The sequence below is a fragment of the Paramisgurnus dabryanus genome, chromosome 24 (genome assembly GCF_030506205.2).
Source record: "Paramisgurnus dabryanus chromosome 24, PD_genome_1.1, whole genome shotgun sequence".
In the NCBI taxonomy this organism is placed as follows: Eukaryota; Metazoa; Chordata; class Actinopteri; order Cypriniformes; family Cobitidae; genus Paramisgurnus; species Paramisgurnus dabryanus.
The window spans coordinates 5,117,624-5,134,726 of NC_133360.1; the positions used below are offsets into that span (position 1 = coordinate 5,117,624).

General features: G+C 35.9%; 2 protein-coding genes across 6 annotated transcripts in view; both read left to right on the forward strand.

Moving 5' to 3' along the window:
* The first annotated feature begins 671 nt into the window (after positions 1-671).
* Positions 672-8,879, forward strand: LOC135722270 (uncharacterized). 5 transcript variants are annotated; one of them, XM_065244328.2, is made up of 14 exons: positions 672-1,038; positions 2,226-2,567; positions 2,864-3,154; positions 3,609-3,725; positions 4,433-4,471; positions 4,581-4,622; positions 4,710-4,748; positions 4,845-4,886; positions 4,972-5,010; positions 5,621-5,647; positions 5,739-5,780; positions 5,865-5,903; positions 6,084-6,412; positions 7,030-8,879. In XM_065244328.2, the coding sequence occupies exons 1-14, from the start codon at positions 972-974 to the stop codon at positions 7,066-7,068; spliced, it is 1,494 nt and encodes a 497-aa protein (XP_065100400.1). In that variant the 5' UTR covers positions 672-971; the 3' UTR covers positions 7,069-8,879. The 5 variants fall into 5 exon arrangements, with proteins under 5 accessions (XP_065100400.1, XP_065100401.1, XP_073669698.1 ...); XM_065244329.2 differs by having other exon boundaries at positions 5,742-5,780; XM_073813597.1 differs by lacking the exon at positions 5,621-5,647.
* Positions 8,880-14,143: 5,264 nt separating this feature from the next.
* Positions 14,144-17,103, forward strand: part of LOC135722317 (uncharacterized) — a 34,936-nt gene continuing 31,976 nt past the window's right edge. Inside the window, exons 1-2 of the mRNA XM_065244332.2 lie at positions 14,144-14,263; positions 15,085-15,420. Of these exons, the coding sequence (XP_065100404.1) occupies positions 14,218-14,263; positions 15,085-15,420 (382 nt within the window). The 5' untranslated portion in view covers positions 14,144-14,217. The remainder of the gene's footprint in view (positions 14,264-15,084; positions 15,421-17,103) is intronic.

Genomic DNA, 17,103 nt, shown 5'->3' on the forward strand with positions numbered 1-17,103 from the left:
CCACATGCCACTCCTACAGCCCAAGCTTCACCTGCTTGAATAAAGTAGGCCTATATATATTTTTCCTAAATAATATCTTAACTTAAGTCAAGATCAGTTAATGTACTGTAGTGTTAGTTCAGAAATCAACTTTCAACATTACAGTCAATGTTATTTCGTACAAAATGCAGTGTCAGCTGTTCATTTTGTGTACAGATACGTGCAAGAAATTTAAGTAATAAATCTCAATGTTTTTTTCTGCCATTACCCATCTCAAACTACAATGATATTAGGATTATAACCATATCTAATGGCTGCCGTGTTTTAAAGATGTGGAGAGATCTCATGAGAGAGCTGCAGTGATGTCACTCCAATGTTCAAATGGCCGTCTGTCAGTCACATTTATTTTACCAGTTAAGATCATTTAAGTTCATGTATCAGATTTACCAAAACACTCCTGTCAAATAAACAAATGTCATAACTTTACCTTCCCATAACCCAACCCCAAGTGTGTTCGAGGTTCCTTAACGCTGCGCCGACCCACAGGCGTATGACGTTGACGTACCGCGATATTGTTTCGAATGCACATAACGCAACCTACGCTAAAGTCGCTCTCGCGGTACTTTGATGTCATACATCTGGCTGGGTCGTCACATGATTCAAAACTATCGTGCAGATTTGGTTGAACAGAAATGTAGGTGAGATCGTATCTGTTGAAGTCGTGTGCCATTGTAAAAACGCCCATGATACTTCCGCATGTTGTAAATCTTTTTTAGTGAACGCGTAGTCAATGACTTTACCTGATTTAACTTCTTAATTATTAAATTAGCTGGATCTTTTATCATGAGCACAGAAAATTCGAAACCATTATTTGGAAGTTTATATATGTCGATGTTTGTTACGGTGCGGGTGTTCCTAGAACGCGCAGAAACGCAGCGGAGCTATCCAATAATCTAACTTAATATACAATTTATGTTGTATAAACATAACAAATGTATTTATTGAACTCTACACCGAAGAACCAGTGTCTGCTCGTTTTACTTTTATTACCAATACAAGGTAAGAAGATTTTAGTCTAGTTTCGGTTTCATTTAATTATTAACTTTATGCAGTTTGTTACAAAAACTTCTTAAAAAGGCGTTACATGTATAGTTACCGAGTTAACATTACTACACTATCGTATTTAACCTCCAGACCGGGATGTCCACATGTTTGAACCATAATACTTAATTCTGTGTAACTGGAACCTGTTGTACACAAACATGGACAATTTACACTGCTTCATGTTCTTAGAAAACAATTTGGTTATTATATTTATTCGTTTTTCCCAACACCAAAATAGCTGGTAGAAATCTGAAAAAAAGAGAAACCAAAACCCGAGTCTTATGAGGTCAATACTGGATTAGTTAATTAATTGGTTTACGGTTGAAAATAAAATGTATTATTTTTAGAGTGTAGTAGTTTAACTTCATTTACTAAATAATAACTTGTTTTGAACTCATTATTAAATCCAAAACCTGCTTATGAAAACCTAGCTAAAGTCATTTTTTGTAATTTAGTGTTTTCTACATAAACTCAGTCTACATAATGTAAAGAACATTCTGTGAAAATATATCCTGGATATCTTTAATAATGACTGAGTAAGTTCATGTCAAAGATTGAAATCAAAAAATGCAAATTAAACGTATCTGATGCTCTTAATCTGATCAATAGATTAAGATTTAAGTCTAGATTTCACAGACAGGGTCACTAATCTTAGATCCTCATGAGTGTTAGTGGTTAAATAGTACAGGTGTTGGTCACAAGTTTTTGCAGGATACTAAAACTACTAATTTTAGAATTAGTAGGTATTAACAACTATATCCGATCATTACTTCAGGTAATAGCAGCTGTCATATAAAGGGTCAGATTTACTAAACGGGGCAAATAAGCGCAAGAGCGCAATTCTAAAAAAGCGCGTCTGGGAGTGGTAATATCTGCGGGTTATTTACTAAAAAGGTGCATAACATGGGCGCAACAGCTGATTTCCATAATGACCAAAGCAATCTACTAAGAGCATTAGTTAGTTCAGGGTCGCAAATTAGTTCAGTTTTGCAAATAAGGGAGCTGATGCTTCTGCAGGTGATCTACTATCCCCTGATGCGCTTGAGTTCAGCACCACGGAAATTGCCAATCTGTTTCTGTGTCTTTTTTACAGACATTCGGTTTAATGTGTTAACTATGATCTGTTTCTGTGTGTTCTCCAGTTGTGTTTAATGATAAAACACAAGAACAGAAGTCTGTAGATGTGAGTTTATCAGTGACGGAAGAAGAAAGTGTGACTCTTGAATCTGCTGTTACTGAAATACAGAGAAATGATCTGATACTTTGGACATATGGAGACACTCGAATAGCTCAGATGAATAAAGAAACTGGCAAAATCTCATTATATGATGGAGATAATGGGATGTTTCGAGGCAAGCTACATCTGAACAGTCAGACCGGATCTCTTACCATTACAAACATCAGTACTGAACACACTGGAGTTTATAGGCTAGAGATGATCAGCAGTGGGCTTTTATCCAAGACATTCAGGGTTACCGTCAGTGGTAAGTAACTTGTCATTTCATGCAATTAATATGTTTTAAGATAAATTCAAAGCTGATGCTGAAGAATTTCGAATATTACATATAAAATTCCTGAGATAGAGGTGCTATTGTCACACTTGATCCCTTTATATTTAACTGTTCATACTGTTCATAACAACACATGTTTACAGAGGGTCATATAAAAGAGAGATTCTTTTATTATTTATGAACATGTCAAATTGCTGCATCATGGTGTCTGGTCATAAAACTAAAAGTATCTGTAGACAATATTAGGATTTCTATTTTTTGTTTTCTAGCTTTTCTGCCCATTCCTGTCATTACCAGAGACTCTACACAAAGTCCTTCTTCAGGTTCACAATGTGTGTTGTTGTGTTCAGTGTTGAATGTGAGAGATGTGAGTCTGTCCTGGTACAAAGGAAACAGTTTATTGTCCAGCATCAGTGTGTCTGATCTCAACATCAGACTCTCTCTACCTCTGGAGGTTGAATATCAGGATACAAACACATACAGCTGTGTACTCAACAATCCATTCAGAAACCAAACTCAACATCTTAACATCACTCATCTCTGTCAGATCATTACTTCAGGTAATATCAGCTGTCATATTAAGAGTCAGATTTACTAAACGGGGCAAATTAGTGCAATTCTAAAAAAGTGTGTCTGGGAGTGATAATATCTTCGGGTTATTTACTAAAAAGGTGCAAATTAAATAACACGGGCGTAACAGCTGATTTCTATAATGACCAAAGTAATCTACTAAAGAGCATTAGGTCGCAAATTAGGGAGCTGCTGCAGGTGCAAGTGATCTACTAACCCCTGATGTGCTTGAGTTCAGCACCACGGAAATTGCAGCTGGAAATTCGAAGTGTGAAATCCCAGCTAACGAAGCCATAGTACACTGAAAAGAACTGGAGGACAAAATTACCATCGTTATTTAATGCCAAAATGATGGTTTGCGCTGGTGCAAGCTGTTAGTAAATCTGACCCTAAATATCAGTGTAAAGTTACAGTTATGATAATGTCTCTCTTTCTCTATTATAGCTCATGGCCTTCACCCAGGTTACATAGCATTGATTTGTGTTTTATGTGGGACTGCCTTTGCTGCTGCTGTGGTTGGGATTTACTGTAAGTGCAAGTCTGGAAAAGCAGTTAAAAAAGGTAAGTTTGATTTATAGCTAATACTGCATGAGAAAAATATCAGCATGTCAAAGTAGATAATAGTAGGAAAATACAGGTTCTCAAACCTGGCAGAGCAAGCAATTAATCTTTATCAATGAGACCTATTTAATTGTCCTGTACCGGTTCATCTCTATGGGTTTACGCCTACTCCACCTCCACCCCCAGCACCACCCAAGTATCCCAGAGTGCAGCCTGGACGGTGGGGCGGGGCGACACGTTGGGGTGGAGCAACACATATCGCCCCGCCCAGCTCAACGGTTATTGGTTTATGATTAAGATGAGCTTATTAGTGTAGAGATGTGCAACGCATTTACAGCTTATTGGTGTAGAGAATTATGACGCTTTGAGCAGGCTTGCGGAATTAGAAATTATTTCAGACGAATAAACTTTTAATATGTATTAAAAAGCGAATATAAATTAAGTATTTGCGTTTATTGTTGCAATAGGCTTTATGCCCAGCTGCACTACTTCCTGAACTTCAGCCAGCTCCTTGTTTCCTGTCTGCCTTTATTGGACAAACTGATTAATCCAGGTGTGCCTGACCTCAGTAATCACAACAACAATAATCAGACACATCTGGATTAGGGTTGTGACAATTAATCGGGCAAATGATTAATTTTTTCAAAACTTTTTTTAAATGATAGGTATTATATTGTATTTTAATTTCACAAATTATTTTTAAACAGCCCAACCTGCTGCAGAGGAGCTTGATAATCTAACTAATGGTAAGATACTGTCTGCATTACTGCGTTTATGTGTCTGCATTTGTGTGTGTTGAAAGCCAGCATGTTTAAAGCTAGCATTTACATCAGAAAAAAATCTGTTTGATTTCAGGAAGGGAAACGTTGAATCAGGTGGCAAATTTACAAAACGGACGTAAGTCACTGTATAAGTATCTATAAGTAGTTAAGTTACATTGTGGAAAGGTTTCATTTAAAAAATCTGTGATTATTGTTAAAACAGATCTTATTCAAGGTGACCAAATTGCTGAGCCAGACGATGGTAAGATAGTTTACAAATATAAAATACTGTACTCAATCTCCCTGTGTGCTTGGATGGAAACAGCAACTTTTATATCAAATCTGTGTTTGTTTTCAGTGGAAGGAGCAACATTTATTCAGGAGACAAATTTACAAAACAGTAAGTTACTGTACAAGTGTGCATGTTTAGTCCATTACGAAAAGCTATAATGTCAAAAGGTTCAAGTCTGTGTTTGTTGAAACAGATCTGAATGCTGAGGATAAAGTTGATCAGCTACATGAAAGTAAGATATTTGATTTGTACCGTTTTGGAATCCATTCAGCTGATCTCCGGGTCTGGCGCTAGCACTTTTAGCATAGCTTAGCAAAATCCATTGAATCTGATTAGACCATTAGCATCGTGCTCAAAAATAACCAAAGAGTTTCTATGTTTTTTTCTGTTTAAAACTCGACTCTTCTGTAGTTACATCGTGTACTAAGACCGACAGAAAATTAAAAGCTGTGATTTAGTAAGCAGATATAGGAACTATACTCTCATTCTGCCGTAATAATCAAGAACTTTGCTGCAGTAACATGGGTGCAGGAGGCGCAATGATATTATGCAGGCCAAGTTTAAATAGGAAAAATATTGAAACTCTTTGGTTATTTTTGAGCGCAATGCTAATGGTCTAATCAGATTCAATGGATTATGCTAAACTATGCTAAAAGTGGTCCTGCCAGACCCAGAGATTGGCTAAATGGATTTAAAAAAGAAAAAAAATCTAATGTTACCTCTAGGGGAACTAGAAAATTAGAATATTTTTAAAAAAGTGAAGTGTCCCTTTAAGCTACTTCATCAGAAGTTACAACATCAAAATGTTAAAGTTGATTAAGTTTGAAATCATTATGTTTTAGGTTCATTGCCTTGGATAGATGATGATGGTAAGGTAACGTTTAAGTCTCAGATACTGAATCCTTTTAAGCTTATGTTTGTATCAGGATTTGCAACAGAATATAATCTGTTTAATTTCAGTAGCAGAGAAAACATCTAACCAGAAAACAGATTCAAAAAACAGTAAGTTACTGCACAAGTCAATTATAGTTGGAATGCCAAAAGGTTTCATTGAATTAAATCTGTGTGTGTTTTTTACTAAAACAGGTCTGTATCCTGAGGAAGAAGGTGATCGGATAGATGATGGTGAGATTTTGGTACCGCTCTGTGCACAAATAAAGTAAAACAGATATTGTCGAGGTGCAGCAGATGATATTTGTGAAATTTGGATTAAACTTAGACAAATAGCTTTTGCACGAGGTTTATGGAAGATTCAGTGATTTCATTTCCATAACCATTTGATTTGTGTGCTTGACGTTGATACAGATGTGATAACAATGCTAACAGTGACCGAAAGGGAGTCGGTCACTCTACACACGGGTATTACTACAGTAAAAGAGGACGAGGAGATAGAGTGGAAGTTTGCTGAATCCAGAGTAATCGGTCAAGTTCAATTTAAAGTTATAGTTTTAAGGACAAAAACACCTGACGGGGAATTCTTATTTAGTAATGATGAGAGATTCAAAGACAGACTCCAGCTTGACAATCAGACCGGATCTCTGACCATCACAAACATGACGACTGAAGACAATGGACATTATAAACTATTGATCTCCAAAAAAGAGGTTCTGAAGACATTCAATGTTGCTGTTATTGTAAGTAGATCAATATTTGCATGTACTTATTGTCTTATATTAACAACTTAAATAATGTAACTGTTAGTTATAGGGTGCAGATTGTAAACACATTGTTACATTCCTTAAAAAATCAAGAGATGGATTTTTCAGCATTAAAGGTGCTCTAAGCGAATTGAAGCGTTTTAGACCATAAAACATTTTTGTTACATACCGGAAACATCTCCTCACTATCTGCTAGCTGCCTGTCCGCTGATCAAACTGTAAAAAAACGCGATCTCTGTAGACAGCCCAGACTTCACAAACGGCAATATCAACAAATGGCCAAACCTAGCAGCACAAAACCAAACAAAGTATTCCAGCCAATAAACGACAAGAAGGATTTGGGGGTGGGGGTTGGGCGCGTTCATGAAAGCACGGAAGGGAGGGGGAGGGGGAGGAGTTAGCTACGCTCTGTCTGTTTGAAAACAGTTCAAACATCAACAGGAAGTGACGCCGCACATTATTCGCTTAGAGCGCCTTTAAGCTTTTTACTCAAACGTCCTCATTCATGTTGAACAATTTCATTTTATACAAATTATATTAATTACTGCATTACTTCTCTCGTTTAATCACCTTCTACCATTTATCCTCCACAGAAAAGAGTGTCGACGATCAAAAGAAGCCATACTAACTGATAACAGAAGAAGAGCTCATAAGGAAACCAGTATGAAAACAGTACATATGACTGTAAACACAAGCTGTATTCTTACAATCTGACATCAGTTTGGGACAGACCAGTCTTTAAAGGATTGTCAGATTACCAAATTGTCTTTATTACTGTCTGGACAAATACTGAACCGAATAACCCATTCATTCAGTGTAGAGCAGCTCCCACATTGGATGATAAGAGATGCAACGATTTGTCCATCTCGACTTGAAAACATTGGGTTACTAAAAATACAGCTGAGAGTCTTAAATGTTCTATTCTGCCCTACAAAGGCAAATAACTTTAATGGTGCATTCACACCAACCGTGGTAGAGGCGGCAAAAACACGCTTTTCGCGCATAGTTGGATGCTTGAACATTTGAGTTTACTCGTTCATTCGCGTGTGAAATTCTAGTCATTCGAGACATTCACTCGGAAATTCGCGTCATGGGAGGGGCTTCTGCGACTCCGCTGAGATTCCGCTTGCTCCTGTAATCACGTCACTACTACAGCAAGGTCCTGATTGGTTAACGCGGCAAATACGGAAAACACGGAAATCCGCCAAAGTTCAGATTTTTCAACTTGCGCGTTTCTCAATTCAGGCAAACCGCGCCATCCGCGCTGCAGGATGCCTAATCGATTCTTTGCATTGACTTAACAAGTAAATCATTCGCGCTTGCCGCCTCTACTGCGTCTGGTGTGAACCCTGCATAAATCGATAGAGTGTGGAACTGAGAAAAATGAGTTGTTAGTGAACTTTGCTTACAGTTATTTTCTTCTTGATGACTGAACAAAGTTGCCTTAACATACTTATCCACATGATAAAAGAGGTCTTGAATTATGAACGTATTTTTGACCGTTTTAATTTTTGAAATCATTTTCATTTTTCATTTTATTTTTAAATTCATAAAAACAAATTTCATGAATTTTATTTTTACATTTATTAAAAAATATACTTTTTTTATTCATACTGTTGACATACAGTATGCTAGAGCAGTGGATCTCAAACTTTTTTGGCATGCAGCCCCCCTTTGTTTATGGTGGCCCTTCCTTGTGCCCTTCGTGGCCCCCCAAGAATATGTATTTTATAAAATGCCCTCAGTTTGAGATTCACTGTGTATAGTGGGTGTCACCACATTCATATAAAAAGCTGAAGAATTTACATTTCAAGTTTGAGGTTACTGGAGTCTAAAAGCAAAAACTTGTGTTATTTGTCCTTAGGTGACCTATCATTTCAGTATGTTCAAGTACTGTATTAACACAATATGAGATCCTTCGTGTTTGTCAGCTTCACCATCAGTTTTGATAACTTGTGGTTTTGGTGAATATGATAAACTGTTTGTATGCTTGAATAGCACATGAGCCTGAATAGATGAAATATGTTGGAGAGTATTTTAAACTTTTTTTACAAGATTTCAAGAGCTATTATATACACTAAGAGTATAATTACTGTATGAATAATGATTGAAGGGAGTTTACCTCCACAAACATCTTAAAAGATGTATGCATTTCTATGTGCCTTAACTATGAATGTAAACTGTATGATAGTTTATTCAAAGGTATATGAGGCGATAAAGTCTAATGAACACTTGATCCTGATGTTTTATATATAAGCTATATATATATATATAATGTTAAGCCATGTGTTTACGACACCTGTTGACCTATATACTGTATTGACAGTACGGAGTTTTTCAAGTGAGCTCTTTTAATTCATGTTTGAAGCGTGGCATCACTTGTCAATTGGTCATTTTATAATTTAGAAATATGTTTATAATAAAACATGCGCTATGCATTCAGGTTTTTGTGTCTGTTTATAGTGTATAAAGGTGCTCTGTGGTTGAATGTACTTTTTTCAGTTTTAGATTCTCAGAAAAGGGTCGTTTTGAGTTGACAGAACCAGCCAAATGCCAAAAAATTGTGAATGTTCTTATTATTACACTGTCAGATAAAATAAAAACAAATAGTCCCTGACTTTGACTGGAATGGTACCCTTTCAAAAAGTACACCGTTACCCATAAAAGTAAATATTAGTACATTAGAGGTACATATTGATATACCAAATGTATAAAGAGTACATATGACTTTTTTAATGAAGTTTATTTAACTAAGTTCGGGAGGAGCATGGTCATGTGATCCAACCAATCAGTGCAAAGAGGTGCCTATAAATGGCAGTCACTCACCTCTGTCACGTGACAGATTTTTTGCAGCATCCCTCCTCCACCTCACTCTCATCTAGATTCATTTATCACAATTAAAGAGGGGGGAGTACTCTGGGTTCGGGCTAAAATTCCGAGCTCGGAGCCCTCTCCTCGGACAGCACGCCAAATATGCTTTATCTCATTCCCTATCGATTACATGTTAATGCGAACTCGTGAAAAAAGTACTATCCAAGTGAGCATTTTGATCTTTTTGAGCATGACGATTTTCTCTGACAGCTTTTGATTGTTCTCAGTGAACCCTTAGTAAATTTTTAAGTTAAAATAAATGATTTAATCACAAAACATCAAGAAAATCTAAGAAAAATCATTTGGACCACATCTGTGGTGTGTAATAATTTTAGACCTGTTAAAATCGTTTGTAAAAACAAACTCATTCTTATTATTAAATGAAAATGTCATTGTCAATTTCTTTGTAGAGCAAGACACTGGAAACCTTGGTATAAATAAACCCGTCAGACCTGTTAGCCTACTATCTTTTTTGTTTTAGTTTGTTTCCTTGTTTGTGTCAGGACATCCAAGTGCAGTTTAGAAATGGAAAGCTGACAACAATTTCAGAAATCATCTTTATTCACTCAGATTTCACTTGACTCTGCAGTGATATGAAGAAAACATTTTTATTTTTGTTATTCTTATTTTCTATCGGTAAGTGGTTTATATTTTATATACAAATATTTATATTTAAGTTTTGGTTTCACTCTCAAATCAAAACAGCATTCTCTCTCACAAACAATATCAATAGTGAATATCTATCATTTTATACTTTAATGTGATTACTCTGATATATGTTTACAGCAAAATTGTTGTCTATATTTTGTGTATAGTGTTTTAGAGGAAGAGAAGGGCTTGCTTCTTGTTGTGCCTCTGGTTATACCCAGTATTGTCAACTTCTTTCAATTTAAAATAGTAGCAACAGCTGGTCACTAAATATTGCTAGATGATGTCATACGGGTGAATCCAACTCATCTACAAATCACTCTTAGAAAAGATACAAAAGTTGTCATATAGGGACAGAAAAAGGGCTTAATGTGTACCAGTTAGGTACAGATTTGTACTTTTTAAAAGGTCCCGCCCCAACTTTTGAAACTAGATACGGTTTGTCCATACATAGATGACTGAAAAAACACCAAAATCTGGACCACAAAATCTTTAAATTGGAAATACACCACAATACAACATTTTATTCTTGTTGCTCCAGCACAATGACCCAATTAGATTTTTGGCATGACCCATAGAAAAGAATGCAGTTTAAGTTAATTCGGATAAAAGTGTCTGTCAAATGCATAAAAGTAAATGCAGTTGCGTTAAGCTTGGGATGATGGAAGACGTGTGTGAAATCCGTACAAATATGAACAAGTAAAAACAGGAAACGAAGTAACCCAAGATGTCTTTATTAGGATTTACCTAATATTAAGTGTGAAAAGACTGTGAAACAGTTTCTGTTTCTGTGTTCACAGGTGTGGCCGTCAGTGATACAGATGAAGTGAAGTCAGTGTCAGTGAATGAAGGAGATACGGTCACTCTACAGACAGATGCTGAACTACAGAATGATGATCACATACTGTGGCTGTTTTAAAGGAAAAACATCCTCTTCAATTCAATAGACTGACCAGTAGAGCCTCATTATATGACAGGGCTGATGAGAGATTCAGAGACAGACTGGATCTAAACAATTAGACTGACCATCACAAACATCAATGCTAGACACACAGAAGTTTATCAAGTAGAGATTATCAACTCTAGAAACCCTTCATATAAGAGATTTAGTGTTACTGTCCATGGTGAGTAAGTCAAGTCTTACCATGTGGAATAGCACTTCTTGTGTAAGGACTAAAATAAAAAGAATAAAATACTCAGATGCAATGCAATGGTCCACAATAAACGTGAAGCATTTATGTACACAACCACGGCCAATCAAAACTTTGCTATACATAATGATAAATAACCAATATGATTTCAGATGCAGTAAAGTAAAACTGAAAGTAACCAAGTATTTTTAGCAGCTCACTCTAACTAAAACAATTTAAAAAAAAAACCTTAGAAAGAGAAGTTAACTATCCGGATTCATCATCATCACAAAGTGATCCAAGATAACTAACTATGTGACGGCAACATCAAATAAGCTTCACAAATAAGTTAAATTTTGTTTTGATTTTTTGCTTTCTAGCTCATCTACCCGTTCCTGTTTTTAAATCTACACAATGTACATCATCTGAACAATTATCCATCTCAAACTGTTCCTTGCATTGTTCAGTGTTAAATGTGAGAGATGTGAGTCTGTCATGGTACAAAGGGAACAGTTTATTGTCCATCATCAGTGTGTCTGATCTCAACATCAGACTCTCTCTACCTCTGGAGGTTGAATATCAGGATACAAACACATACAGCTGTGTGGTCACCAATACAACCAGCAGTCAGACTCAAGGTCTCAACATCACTGATATCTGTCCCATGCATTCCCATAAATGCAATTCATAAAAACACTGAAGATTTATTAAATAATGTTGGTAATGGGAAACTGGGAAACAGACTGAGGTTAAACAATCAGACCGGATCAATCACCATATAGAAAACTGCAAAACCACAGACAATGGACTTTATAAACTAGAAATCAACAGCAACACAAATCAGATCTGCAAGGCTGTCTTTGTTACTGTCAGTGGTAGCTGAAGTATTTGTAAATGTTAAAGTAAATATAATGATGATACATGATTATATCACTGCATTGTAAAAGTTTCAAATGCTGTGATACTATCACGTGTTTAGACTTAAATATAAAGTAACTTACAGGGCCCTATTTTAACGATCTAAGCGCATTGTCTAAAGCGCACAGCGCAACGTCTAAATGGGCGTGTCCGAATCCACTTTTGCTAATTTAACGACGGGAAAAATGGTTTTTGCGCCGAGCGCATGGTCGAAAAGGGTAGGTCCTATTGTAATGGGAGTATTTTGGGCGTAACGTGCAGTAAACCAATGAGAGTCACAGCTCTCATCCCCTTTAAAAGCAAGTTGCTCTGGCGCTATGTCTAATCCCTATTTAGATGACGGACTTTGTAAACTGAAAAACTAAGCGGAGGAAGAAGATCCCCAGTTTAAGATTAATGTTAAATAATTATGTTGTTTTTCACTTGTATTGAAATTGTTATTTTTTTATTAAGACCTTTAAAACCCGTTTTCTTTTAGTCATGGAAGTAAAAAGCAGGCTTGTAATTGCTTTAAATGTATGGCTATCCAATATCATCAAAAAATAATTTACAAGTACGTAAGATAAGATTTGTACTCTAAAAATACTTTATTTGTAACAAACAGGAGATAAAGAATTTACAAACGGCTCTCCTCACGTTTCAGCACTTTGGACAGCGTTTTTTTTTAGCAAAGAGTTTTTTTAAGCATTACTTTAAAATGTTTCTCATCTCACCATATCCACAGGTACAGAGTAATCCGTGAGGTAGCATAAAAAAACATTTAAAAACATACGCATTTGTTCAAAGCAAAGCATTTATTTACTTACCAGACTGCAGGTGAAGCAGCTCTTTGTGCCTTCTAACGTCTCATAATTACTCCTCATTTATGTCCAAGAGACTCAATAATAATCTTTTACATTCAATCCTTTAATCTTTCATATTTAAAAGCATTTTTGTGCTGCTGCGCATTCATGTACCTTGTGATAAGCAAACCCGCGTTGTCCTCCCGTGTATAGGCGCATTTTACTTATGCGCTCTTTAAATAACAAAAAACACATTGCGCCATTGACTTTAGACTTTAGACCAGGTTTTTGTTGGTCAATGGCGTAGTCTATTTTAGTTGCCTCAAAATAGCAACGCGCCAACAATGCGCCTGAACACACCTCGTTTTCAGACCAGAACGCCCATGGGCGCAAAAGGGGGCGCAAATGCATTTGCTATTTAAACAACGCGGCGCTAAACGTGAAAATTAGGGTGGAAACTAGCGAAAGACACTTGCGTCACGCATTGCGCTGCATTGCGCCGGGTGTAAGATAGAGCCCACAGTCAGACACAAGTCAAGTCAAACATGCAATTTAATCTGGGACTAGATTTAAGCTTTGTCTGGGAAACCGACCCATAATGTTTTAATACTTATTCTATGTATTAACACTTGTTTATTGTTACACGTCATGTTTTAAGTTTGTTTTGTCGTATTATAATGTAAAGAATTTGGTCAGTAATAAACTTAATAAATAAATTATTCATTAAGAAACTGAAACTTACCACACCGTTATTTTGTTATTCCATGTATATATGAAGAGAAAGGAAAAGATAAAAGCAAGTAAACGTGAATGTTCAAAACACAGCAGGCTGCTGCTATATAACTCCTGCGATATATCTCACGGGCTGATCTCTATTCAATTCTACTCAATCTTTAAAAAATAAAAATTTATTAATCGTGTTTCACCTGTGTGTTTACTGCATCAATGACGGAAAGACTTTTGACCTAAAAAAAACTGTTAAACAATTGTCTGTTATTATATAGAACTTATACATTTGATTTCAAAACCGACCCATATTTCACATTTTCAGCAAAAAGGCTAGCACACCCATACAACAAAAGTCGTAGTTGGTTGAATATATTAAGATTATTTTCTGGCAGATTTACACAGGGAATAAGTATTCAAAAAAGTTTTCAAAAAGGGATATTTAACTCAGAAGTGTACATTATCCTTTTATTTAAATTTAATGAAAGTCATATATGCTGCTACGCCTATGGGAGTCAATGGGAAGTTTAATTTGTTTTCCCCTAAAAGTGGGCGTGAACCTGTTCAGAGACACGGTCAGACCTGTAAGACTTGTTTTTGTTGGTTTCATTATTGTTCCTGCTCTTGTCAGAGAACGTTTAGAAATGTAGAGCTGACAATTTCAGAAATCCTTTTTCACTCAGGTTTCACTCAACTCTGCAGAAATATGAAGAAAACATTTTTATTCTTGTGTTTATTTTTATTTTCGAATGGTAAGTTGTTCATATCCTTTTATGGCTTTAAGTTTCGAAGTAAAAAGCACTTACAAACAATATTAATAGTAAATATGATTTTTACTTTACTATGATTACTATCTATTTACAGCAGAATTGTTGTCTATTTTGTTTATATATTTTGTTAATATTGTTTACAAAATAAATCTTAAGATGGTCCGTTCATGAAAGATTCGTTCATTTTGAACGAATCTTTAATATGAATCGGGAGAAACGAGACGTCTCGGAGAGTGATTCGTTAATTTTGAGTTGGCCGCGCATGTGCATCATCTGTATTGGTTCTGTGCTGAAAAGAGAATTTATCACCACCTCTGGGAGTCGGGTCCGAGTCGTTGCTTTATTCCTTTCACACGTGACAACCCAATGGACTTTGCTATCCTATCTGTACTGGAAAGAGAACTTATTAGTTCACCGAGTTTTCCGGTATCGTCGTTCGTTCTTTTGTCACGTGACTGGGTTTTTTCTAAAAATGTGTGTTTTGTTTTTGTCAGGATCTCTCGATTATTGTTAAATGTTTCTTCAGGATCTGTGCACGTGTGTGTTTTAATTGATTTTTGCTAGCTTGATATAACAACAATTATGTGTACAGTGTTTAAAAAGTGATCAGCAAATAAATATATTTGCTTTTTTAATGGGATGATAGAAGAAGTGTGAAATCAGTACACCTGTATTACTAACCCAGAGTTAAATATGAACAAGTTAAAACAGGAAACAAAGTAACAAGATGTCTTTATTAGGATTTAACTAATTTTGTGTGAGAAGCCTGTGAAACAGTTTCTGTTCTGTTTCTGTGTTCTCAGGTGTGGCAGAGATCAGTGATGCAGATAAAGTGAAATCGGCGTCAGTAAATGAAGGAGATTCTCTTACCCTACACACGGATGCTGAACTGCAGAACGATGATCAGATATTTTGGTGGTTTTTAAATAAGGACATCCTCTTACTTCAATTCCATAAACTGACCAATAGAACCTCATTATATGACAGCGCTGATGGGACATTCAGAGACAGACTGCATCTAAACCATAAAACTGGAGATTTGACCATCACAAACATCAAAGCTGAACACACTGGACTTTATCAAGTAGAGATTATCAACCAAAAACCTTCATATAAAAGATTCAATGTTACTGTCCATGGTGAGTAACTCAAGTCTTAAAACAAAAAGGGACAAGCCCATAAGGTCAAATTAACCCAGAACATTTTTATATTTGTTAAAACAACTCAGCATTTTGGGTTGAAACAATTCCGCATATAACCCAACTGGCTGGGTTCGTCCCTATTTGACCCAACACCGGGTTAAAAAGATAAACCAGCATTTTTTAAATGTATGCTAAGGTTTAAAAAACACTTTACTACAGTTTAATGTAATAAATTATCAAGCACACCACAATAGTTTAAATATGGTCTGGCACCTTATTACTGTTAATAAACACACATTACAATTAAATGCACTTTTTTGTCTATTTTGGGACACGTGCGGATGCAGGTGGTTTGATGCGTGCTTCTGGCTTGAATAAAATAAACACACTGAGTCTCATTCCCTAAGCATGCGTACGCACAATGTTGTTTGTGAAATATGCGTTCGGACATTTTAACTAACAAGTCATGAATCAACAAAAACTCTTATACTACTATTTCTTCTAAATATTGGCAGTAACGTAAGAACAACTTAGACCACATGTACCTAATAATCATGAACAAGGAAAAACAACCCTATAATATATATCTGTGTTATATATTTTTTCCTTGTTCATGATTATTGCGTACATGTGGTCTAAGTTTTTCTTATGTTTTTGCATACAAATTTTAGTATGAAAGTTTTTGTTGAACCATTTGTTAGTTTAAACGTTTGTAGGCACATTTTATGAACAAATTTGTGCGTACACATGCTTAGTGAATGAGACCCAATGTCAATACATTAAGCATAAAGTTTGAAATGCCAATCCATTTTGTCTAATAAAAAATAATTGGAAATGATTCCAAGTCTAGGCACTCAGTAGGATGCAAAAGTTAAATGGCTAAAACATTAAAACACCAACGCATATCAGTCCACTGGCCTTCATCAGGGTGTTGGTGGGCCGATATACGTGTTAGTGTTTTAATGTTTTAGCCGTCAAACTTGCTTGATGGTGTTGAATTCCAGACTTTGAGAGGGTCAGTAAGGAAGATTACCTAAATGTGCTTATGATGGCTCTATTCTATGGTTTATAGAGCATAATGATGACACTGTAGATACAATGGTCAATGGTAGCCGTCATGAGATCTTTTTGCAAAATACGTCAATGTTGCTGTCTGTCCATTCCAATAGAATGACAGTGAAGCTCTGTTCAGAACTATACTGAAGCATAAACTTCATGACCATAAAGGTGTGTTGCAAATCTGTTTTTCAATGGCACTAAAAATACCTATATTGTTGTTGTTGTACTGGTAAAATGGTTATGGTAAAAATAGAATCTAATGCAAATATTATGTCATCATCCCAAAAAAACATTAAGAATCAAATTTTATTGACCTGTTTTCTTTGTTTTTATTTTATTACTTATACAATTTTATTATTATGGAGCACTGTAGATTAATTCTTACCAAAATATATTGTTAGGTTAATAGGTGAATTGTACTGGGTATAAATTCTTACCTGACATAAGACTGCATTATGTTTACTAAAATATCAGATATTGCAGAGTTTTTAAACATGCATTCTACGATCCCAAAACAAACACACACTCCTAAACCTCGTTTATGGCCTGAGCCTGGAGCGCCTCCTGGCGGGGAGAGGGTTCCGGGCTCGGCCTTAGGCCCGAACCCAAAATAATCCCCCA

Coding starts and splice junctions, on each gene's coding strand:
- LOC135722270 (XM_065244328.2), top strand. CDS start 972: ATGTATTTATTGAACTCTACACCGAAGAACCAGTGTCTGCTCGTTTTA. Junction 2,568..2,863: donor ATTCAGGGTTACCGTCAGTG/GTAAGTAACTTG, acceptor TTTGTTTTCTAG/CTTTTCTGCCCATTCCTGTC. Junction 3,726..4,432: donor TGGAAAAGCAGTTAAAAAAG/GTAAGTTTGATT, acceptor ATTTTTAAACAG/CCCAACCTGCTGCAGAGGAG.